General features: G+C 39.1%; 2 protein-coding genes across 2 annotated transcripts in view; both read right to left on the reverse strand.

Moving 5' to 3' along the window:
* Window positions 1-2525: 2525 nt before the first annotated feature.
* LOC145497101 (uncharacterized) lies at window positions 2526-5036 on the reverse strand. Its single transcript, XM_081476897.1, has 3 exons — window positions 4190-5036; window positions 3844-4050; window positions 2526-3039 (listed from the first exon to the last, which is right to left on the reverse strand). Exons 1-3 carry the CDS (start codon window positions 4476-4478, stop codon window positions 2819-2821), a joined length of 717 nt encoding a protein of 238 aa, XP_081333023.1. The 5' UTR covers window positions 4479-5036; the 3' UTR covers window positions 2526-2818.
* A 3930-nt stretch (window positions 5037-8966) lies between these two features.
* Window positions 8967-10000, reverse strand: part of LOC145497089 (uncharacterized) — a 1220-nt gene continuing 186 nt past the window's right edge. Inside the window, exon 1 of the mRNA XM_081476886.1 lies at window positions 8967-10000. This exon is cut by the window's right edge and continues 186 nt beyond it. Coding sequence (XP_081333012.1) covers window positions 9050-10000 — 951 coding nt within the window. The 3' untranslated portion in view covers window positions 8967-9049.

The raw sequence follows: 10000 nt of genomic DNA on the forward strand, positions 1-10000 counted from the left end.
CTGCAGGTATCAGAAATACTGCTACCGACAGAAACCGCCCGATTGTTGACATCTGATGATCCTGGAAGCTGATTTTCACTCTCTTGTGTTGAAGCGAGGGAATCTATTTGATGAGAACTGAAACGGAGTTCAATATTTCGGTAATTATTGTGACTAAGATGATAACTTATAAGTTTCTTCGTGGTTTTCTGCTCAGGATACGTGACACATCTGCCGATGGTGTTTTTCATTTAGCGATTTTAGCTTTACTCAACACTCGGCAAACTTTGATTGCTTTTCACTAGTGCTCGCCAAGGTTACCGGTAAGTCAAAAACGACTTCTATATGAATTTTAGTAAGGAAAAATCCCTAAACTTTTAGCTACTCGGAATTAAATTTACCTCTCTTACTGTTTTTAATCGGCTTTCATCGTTTCAATCCGCTTGAATTTTCCGAGCCGGGCTCTTCCTAATTTGCATAATCCGTAATCGGCCCGGAGCATTACGGGAGAATAATGCCCTACAATTCAGTGACAATTAACCAATCAGAGCGCGCGTTATATCGGCCACAAGCCAAAGCCATATAATAAAAATCGTTAGTAGACGGCGCGCAAGCCGATTCAATGACTAGAGTTGCGTAAACAAACCCATTTGTAATCTGCAAAACCAATTTACCGCAGGAAAAAAAAATAAACATGTTATTTGCCGGCTTACGGTCGGTCCGTATGGTGAAATCTGTGACCTCGGGCTTGAAAATGCTGCCCTCGGCCTGCGGCCTCGGGCAGCATTTTCAAGACCTCACCATACGGACCTCTCAGCCGGCAAACAACATATATATACTTAATGGGCACCCGACGGACAAGGTTCATGGATTACCGCAATGTAGAAGTTTGAAAGCATGCGTGAGCTCGACATGGTCGGAAGTGGTTTTTCAGCGGAGTATAATTTCCCTGCGGTCTATAATATTTCCTTGGTATTTTTGTCCTTAATCACATCTCGGAGTGATGCTGTGTAGTGCCAGTTTGAATGAAGAAGATTAGTGTAAAACACAAAAGAGAAGTAAGAGTTTCTTTGGAAGAAGGAGATAACGCTTCGAAATGATCCAATATGGCGGATAGTGTTGAGGATCGGAGGTTCCAGATGTTGCAGCCACCCAGCCCGAACCAAACCTAATTGATATCAAGGAGATGCCAGTTGACATGCAAACTATACAGTCGCAACGACACTCAGGGATTAAAAATCCAAGAACTCAAGCAAGAAATTCTAGAGCAGAAATCCGCCCTAATTGCCAATCAAAGGAAAAGGGAGGAGATTGAAACGCAACTTACCAAAGCCGAGAAAGCAAATGACACGTTGGGGGAACGAGCTTAACCACACAAGTATCAAGCTGAACGATCACATCGAAGAAACGAATAAATTGGACGAAAAATAGGACGACCTGGATTACTATTCACGTAAAAACACGGTAGAAATTTTTGGGCGTACCTGAAGGCGCGTACACATCAACCGACGACCTTGTATTGGAGTCATCAACGTCGAAATCAAATCGGATTATATAGAATATCACATAAACTCCAAAGAAAACAATATTAAGCCAGTAATTGTCAAATTCGTGAGGCTGAGAAAAGTAAAATCACTTCCCTGCAAAGCGAAAATCAAGCTTAAAAACGTGAAAACCTCTGACTTATTTCCAAGCTATGCTTACGCGTCCCGAGAACAACAACATACATTCATCAACGAGAATCTTACGAATTATCGAGGAGAGCTGTTCTGGAAAGGAAACAAGTTGAAGAAAGATAAGACGAGTACCAGCACTTGGATAATAGATGGAAAAATATTCGTTAAGACGTCGCCAAAAGGAGCATTTGTAAGGATTTAAAGTAGATAGGACTTAGAAGATCTTTAAATTATAATTAAATGACTGCTGAATAAAAGTAGGGACTACGGACTGGATTGCTGAGCGAAATAACTCTTAAAATAGGTCTTTTTTAAATTCAATATTAGTTTCTTCGTTGTTTTGTTTTACTTTGTTTTGATGCTTACAACTGTAAATGCGAGGGGCCGGAGTGCGATTCGAATTGGTTATTTCAAAAATCTATCCTTAAATGCATAAATCACACCAACAAAAATGTTCGGTGATTTCATTAAACGAAAGAGGTATCAGAATTTTGGCTCAGAGATCAAACAAAGCCAATTTGCAGACGATACCAAGTTATTCTGTGCTGATGTGGCTTCTGCTGAACAAGCCCTGGGAACAATGAATGCTTTTGGGGATTTTTCTGGATTTAGCTTCAACAGTGGGCAGATAAATGGCAGATGTCATTCAACACCAGAAAGTGTCTCCAACTGAGTGTTGGGAAGAAAAGCCACAAAGACACCAGCCCATATACCATCTACGGAAAGATCCTAGAACCAGTAGAGCACCACCCCTCTATTTGTAATTTGTAATTTGTAATTTGTGATACGTTTAATTTGTTGGTGTGTCACTTTAAATAAATAAATAAATAAATAAATAAATTAAATATATATCTTGACAGAAGGGCTGATTGACTAACTACTAATTGAATGAGGGAGAGGCCTATTGGCTTAATGACTGGCTTACTGACTGACTGACTGAACGAACGAACGAAAGAATGAATGAATGAATGAATGAATGAATGAATGAATGAAAGAATGGGATACTACTGAGTGACAGGTTGAGAGGCTGAGTCACTGATAGACAGGCTGAGTGGCTGAATAATTAAGAGGAGGAGTTACTGACTGTAGCACAGACTGACTGGCAGGTTGAGAGGCTGAGTGACTGAATTTTAGGACAAGTGACTACTTACAAAAGGATAATTCTACCCCATTGTTATACCTGAAAAGCCAGCAAAAACCTCTATGTTATCCTTGTTGCATTGTGGAATCGGACAGAAGAGTGGGACTACAAATCCAGACTTCATCAAGGAAATGTAATTCGTCTTTATGACGGTTTGGACGTTAGGATCATTTGCATCACCATCAAAGAAAAAGTAGGGATTTACATATACTTCCTGTTTGAGGAAAGACGGGTTTGCGGTTTCTGAAAGAAAGCCAAAATATGAATAGATCTGTAAATCATGCCATATTCAGCTACATGTTTCAATCGTATTCAAGACTAGATATTAAACTCCCTCCCCTGTCTCAGAGTAACTCAATCACTATTGCTGTCAGTTGCTATTGAAGTAGTCATGGTAATATTTACTTTTATTTATATTATGAAAGACTCCTCCCATACCAACCATAACCATTGCCATTAACCATTGCCAGTCCAGAATAAGTTCCGGACTGAGAGTTATAATGAATGAGTTCGTTCCTAGTAAGAAACAGACAAAATTATCTCATTTCTCATTTCTATCATACCAAAGCTGAACTGCCTGAAGAACATAGCTCTAACCGAGAGAGGCCCGTACATCCAGCCTATAAAGCGTATCTATATGTAATATATCAAACACGAAAGGCCGTGTTTGACCACATTTCCAAACACCGAGAAGAGAGTTGAAATACGACGCGGAGCGGAATATTTTTGACGAACTTCGAGGTGTTTGGAAATGTGGTCAAACACTCGTCTGTCTTGAGTGTTTGACATATCTTCTCAATCGAAACTAAAGCTGAGGAGAAAACAGAGAAATAGAATCGTAAAACTCTATGCCAGTTAAGATCAGATATCCAAACAACGCCACGGTTCATGATCGTCCTTTGTTTAAACTTGATGAATTATTAATTAGTTTGAGAACTGTATCTAAAGACTATGTTATCTGTCTCCCGCTAGCTGGAATAATGAAGAACAATGATCTAACGCTTGGTAATTTGGCAGTTCTAAGTATGAGTAACATTATTAGCTTACTTGAGCAGTCAGGCCATGGAAGCTGTTGTGAATACGGAAATAAGGAAAAAAAACGCCATTGTCCGGATGAACAATAATACACCAGAGGAGGATTAAGTAAAAAATCGAACCCCTTCTTGCACATCGCCGCACAGACATAATCCGAGCCAATCTTGTTACAAGCTAATGCTCCGTTCTTAGGAGCTGCGTACAGTGGGCAAGTTTTGCCTGTAAATAAAATAAACAAACCATGTTAACAATTTTGTAACAACATCATTACGAAAGTTTGATTATGCAACACTTCTCATGACACTTACCATGTGAACATATCAGCGCGGTGCTTTGAATAAGCTGGCTCTGTACTTACGTTTCAAGGTTATTCGGAAGCTGCATATTGCTTCGTTTCCAGACGCATCTATGGCCCTATATAGCACTTCATACGAGCCAGGAACGGCGAAAAGCTCTCCAGAATGTCTGTTGGAACTTACTGATGGCGACTCGCCTGAATTGTCCGTGACTGTAGGGGCCTGCCAGTCAACTCTGTATTCAAGTGTTGTAACATCATCTATTGCAATGTCACTTGGACAGTACGTGAAGACAGGTGACTCCTGGTCTAAACCAAGAAATTTCGCATAGTTATAGAATGCAGAATGCATATGAATGCATATAGAATGGACAGGAATTGGAAACGTACGAAAAAAAAAAATCTACCCGTAATAGGCCATTTCCGAGTTACCTTGTGCCTCTGTTTCAACACGAGTCTTCGCGCAAAACCTTTCATATGAAACTGGTTTGATTTGCATGAAAATAAACATGTAGGTGGAAGACATTTTCACTGATATGAATGGTTTTGCACGAAGCCTCGTTTTAACACAGAGGCGAAAGGCAAGCTGGAAGTGGCCTATTAAATTTTAGCTTGGGCCAGAGTACTTTTTTGGCGTGGTCTAAAGTTCTTCCTTCCACAGGTCTCAACGTTTGTATTTCAGAACTCTGAGTATAGGTCTGGCACATGAATGTGTTGTCTTAGGTTTTCTTACTGATCATGGTGAGCTCCTATTGTTATAAAGTCCAATAAAGCTAAAAGGTACAATCTGATTCTCTTACCTAGTACTGCAGCGCGAGTCGCAAATGTGACGAAAAAAATTTTAAAAATCAAACTCTGCCGAATCATCTTGTATAGCTGTTATGGCTCAGGGAAAGTCAAGAACGTTTTGAACCCAAATCATATCTACCGACCTTTTGGCCACGTCAGTATTTTACCAGCTGTTCTCATTTGTAATTGTGACAGGTGTATTAAGAAATTATCTTCAGTGAAGTAGAGGAAATTTATTGCTAAAAGCCATTAAAAATGTAGGAAAGAAATATTCATTAGTGTATATGTAAATCAGATACGAAATTTCTCTTGATTTACCTTTGCTTTTTGATTTTATCAATACTTGTAAATTCGGGAAAGTTTTCTTTATTTTCGATGAATAAATGTGATATCTGCCAATTACAAGTGTATGGTGTACAAGTATATCCTCTGTACTATCAGCTAGTCCCAGACGGGTTGGTAGGGTCAAAGAAAAGTCCTGTGGCTTTATCTGATGCTGTATCAACCAATGCTGGATGTTTTGCCAAAAGGTTTGAACGAATTTACAGTCCCAGAAGAGATGGATCAGGCTTTCTGTGTTTTGTTCACAGAAAGTACATGTGTCTCTTATAGAGATAATCATTCGTTACAATTTTTCTGTGAAGAAGCTTAAATTGGAAAGTCTGAAGTTTAGTTTCTTTTGTGCAATAGAAAGGCAAAATATATGACGTATCCCATTTTATCAAGTTTTCGTAATTTTCGCAGTCAGCTATCTATTTGCTCTGGCTTTTATCAGGTGTTGAAGTGATTCCATTGACAATTAACTGATACGCCTCTTTGCAAAAGCTTGAGGGCGATAGTAACTTTTGACTACGAGTGAGTTGGTCTTCAGAGTTCATCGTAGCCTGTTCCTGAAAAGATTTTTTTAATTTTGCCAGAGCGCAGACTACACCATAGTACCTTAAAAAATGGTATTAACTTTGTAGCGAGGTTTACTACCATTATACATTAAAAAGTCAAAATTTTGATCTAGCGTGTCTTTGGCCTCATTAACTCCCACACGAGACTAATCCGGATAAAACATTGGCAGGTTTGCAATTCTATTCTATTTAAAAAGCTAAAACCGAAAAACCGAGCAAAAAATTGACCAAATATGCAAAACCGAATATCCCAACGCCCCCTTCTAGTAGGTGGAACGCATTTTCACTGATATGAATGGTTTTGCACGAAGACTCGTTTTAACCCAGAGACCAAAGGCAAGCTGGAAGTGGCCTATTAAATTGTAACTTGGGCCAGGGTACTTATTTGGCGTGGTCTTAAGTGTTTCTTTTCACAGGCCTCAACGTTTGTATTTCTTAACTCTAAATATAGGTTTGGCACTCGAGTGTGTTGTCTCAGGTTTTTTACTCATCATGGTAAACTCCTTTTGCTATCGAACCCAATAAAGCTAAAATGTACAATCTGATTCTCTTACCTAGTACTGCAGCGCGAGTCGCAAATGTGACGAGAAAAAGTGTTAGAATCAAACTTTGCCGAATCATCTTGGATAGCTGTTATGGCTCAAGGAAAGTCAAGAACGCTTTGAACCCAAATCATATCTACCGATCTTTTGGCCTTGTAAGTATTTTACCAGCTGTTCTTACTTGCAATTGTGACAGGTGTATTACGAAATTATTTTCAGTGAAGTAAAAGAAATTTATTGCTAAAAGCCATTAAAAATGTAAGAAAGAAATATTCATTAGTGTATATGTAAATCAGATACGAAATTTCTCTTGATTTACCTTTGCTTTTTGATTTAATCGGTCTAAATAGGTCGCATCGCCAAAGTTACTGGAAGGCAAAAAATTTATGTAGGATGTTATTTTATTCACAAATTTTTATTATGTTAATTTGCGTTGGTGTTGCGTGGCTTGTTCACGTGTACGAAAATCACAGCTGGCTATAGTGCAGTCAATAATTTATGGAAGGTGGCAAAGCGATGGGTGTTTTGATCCCATTTCGCGTTCGAATTTTGAAAAGATGTACGCAACAAATATACTTTTAGCTGCTTTTAACGATATTTTTTTTTTCTCATAATTTCACGAATCACGTTTGTTTGTCAGTTGCTTTTCGCTTTTCGCAAACAAAGATTTGCTCTGATAACGTGTCAAGCATAAACCTTTTGTCGCTTCTGAATAATGTATATTTTCTAATCTTCTTTAAAGTGCCTTAATTAATAATTTTTGCCTTTTGAGGCCCCATTCAGACATCGTACTTCGCATGAGCCGAATCGATCGAATTTAAGCCGGACACCCAAATTAATCTGCTGGCTGAATTGGTTCAGGCGCCAATCTTGATTTCACCCTGAAGTAATTCAATAGGAGATACAAGAGCATTTCGACTAGTTGTGAAAGGTGCTCAACTCCTGTAAACATGGTAAAGAACAACCAAGCGCAATCCAAAGGCGTCCTGCCGAAAATACAAGAAAAGTCGTAAAAGTCGGCAGAAAGGAAGAGAATGATACAAACTGCATTAATCTATTTAACTGCAGCCGGCCACTGATAAAGTGGTTCAGATGTCGTACTTCGCATTACCGCATGAACTTATTTACAACATGCAGTTTCAACTCCCAGCCTTTTTGTATATAATTCAATTTGGGCAAAAGGCTACTAACTGCGATATATAGGTCAATTCACAAATGCAATGTTCGCACGTAATTCAAACACAGGCAAGAAAACGTTTTTGATTTTTGATGCTGTTCACAAAGGTGGCAGGAAGTTTGCACACGAAAAAACGGACTGCACATATCGGCTTCGTCTGCGATGAGCGAAACCCGCCAGCCTCTATTTTGATGCACTGAGGCACAAAGCATACTTTTGTGTATTCATCGGTCTTCAAAATGTGTCAAAAATACTAATTACTTATCAACCGAAAGTGGGGTCTTTACAGGAAAATCACCTACTCGTTCATAATTTTACATTCGAATGCTACAGTTCAAACCGAGTTGCACTGGAAACGTTTTGCGACCGTCCATCTTTGTTTTGCAAAATTGGCAAAGTAGGTGTGATTCGGAGGCAGTGTTTAATACGGATTGTAAATGAAGCATTTATGTCCGACACAAGTGTTTTACTTTGTCCGGTGAATTTAAGGTCGCGAACAAACACATCCAAACTGAAAATACAAAATCGACATGCAAATCCACATAAGCGTTTAATAATAATAATAATAATAATAATAATAATAATAATAATAATAACACAGACAGGAAAATAACAGCCAACAGACCCGATATAGTGATTAAAGACCACAAAACGAAAACCTGTAAATTTATTGACATGGCAGTACCATCAGACAGAAACACATCAGTGAAAGTCAGTGAAAAACTATCCAAATATAAGGACTTGGAAATCGAAACAAGCCGAATGTGGGGCATGAGAACGGAAACGATACCAGTTATCATTGGAGCACTTGGAGCTATCAAAAAGGGACTAGAAACTTATCTTGGAAGAATTCCCGGCCAATTAAGCATCAGTGAACTACAAAAGATAACCTTGCTAGGTACAGCACACATTTTGAGGAGGGTGCTATCAAGCTAAAAACTGGCTATCCCCTAGTGCCCCAGGACCATGGTTTGGTCTCGGCCCTAAGGACTCTAAGCAAACATTACGTGAGGACGATAATAATAATAATAATAATAATAATAATAATAATAATAAAAATAATAGCAAACTTTATTGAGCACTTTTCATACAAACTTGAATCTTACATGTATCTGGTAAAAAATTCAGAAATTCTGTTGTTCCTTAAGTTTTCGGTAATTATAATAGTAATAATAATATCAAAATAATAATAATAATAACAATGATTTATTATCATCATCGTCATATCATATATGTCATGATATCATGGTTACTACAACTAATGCTACTACTACTACTACTATTACTACTACTACTACTACTACTACTACTACTACTACTACTACTACTACTACTACTTTTTTTTTTATAAATAAGGTATATACAAGGTAAAAGTAAGTAAAAGAAATAAACTATTAAAACCTATTTCAACAGTGTTTACATAATGGTCCCTCCTGGGTTTCAACGTCAATATCGGTATATTACAAGGTAAAAGTAAATAAAAGAAATAAACTATTAAAACCTATTTCAACAGTGTTTACATAATGGCTCCCTCCTGGGTTTCAACGTCAATATCAATGTTCTTAAAGTCACAAAAGGCTTTCCTTCTAGCTCTTGAACCTCTTAGGCAGATTAGTGCGGATCTTAGTAAAGCGAAGGATGTCCTTGCTCTTATCCAGGAGATTGTTTTAGCATAATGTTCTCCTTTCTTGATGGAGATCAGCTGCGCCAGTCTGGAATGGTATTGCAGGCACTCGTTTCCCATGCCGCCTGTTGACGTGAAAATAAGGGGTGTAAAAGTTCCTTGTTCGATATCCAAAACCCTCCTCGCGTAAAGACGCTTCTTCTCGTTCTCATGATTGCGGTATATCTGTTGGAGCTCTAGGTCCCTATACGAATCAGCATTAGGGTGACAAACCCTCACGTCAAAGAATGCTGATCGTTGGTTCTCCCAGAACCCGCGCCCATGAATATCTAATCTCGCATCTGGAGCTCGATTAGAACCTCTTCCCAGCTGTTCACCCGAGATGTCTTGCAGGACAGGCTCAATCTCAACATCGGTACAAACCATATTCAGGAGTTCGGCTTCCAAGTCCCTCAGCTCATTGTGACGTTGGGTAACGAACCCACCTCTCTTGCATATCATTGCGTGGTCCACTGTAAAAGCATCACCGCATACACAGGTGGAGGGGATATCATCGACCGGCCAATCGTAGCGCAGTTTGATTGCATCGCGGAACTCTCTCTTATTTAGATTGAAACCCATTTCGCGAAGGGGGAGTACCGTCAGCCAAACAGATGACCCTTTTTCCGCAGCAAGGTCAAGTGCCCGTCGGACTTTCTGTGGGGCTACCCCTCTGATATGCTCTGCCCTGTCTTGGAGCACCGTTGCTCTCTCACTCCTCATTGCCTGTTGTAGTGGCTTGACCAAAGAATCATCCGGCATCTGATGGGATTGAGCCACGATCTGTTGGACCAGCGGGATGGT

The sequence above is a fragment of the Orbicella franksi genome, chromosome 9 (assembly GCF_964199315.1).
Source record: "Orbicella franksi chromosome 9, jaOrbFran1.1, whole genome shotgun sequence".
Taxonomy (NCBI): Eukaryota; Metazoa; Cnidaria; class Anthozoa; order Scleractinia; family Merulinidae; genus Orbicella; species Orbicella franksi.

Bases quoted from the DNA above. Each gene is read 5' to 3' on its own strand.
- LOC145497101 (XM_081476897.1), bottom strand. From the start codon at position 4,478: ATGCATTCTGCATTCTATAACTATGCGAAATTTCTTGGTTTAGACCAG. The intron at 4,051-4,189 runs GTAAGTACAGAG...TTTTATTTACAG, and splicing joins CTTCCGAATAACCTTGAAAC to GCAAAACTTGCCCACTGTAC. The intron at 3,040-3,843 runs GTAAGCTAATAA...GCTTTCTTTCAG, and splicing joins TCCATGGCCTGACTGCTCAA to AAACCGCAAACCCGTCTTTC.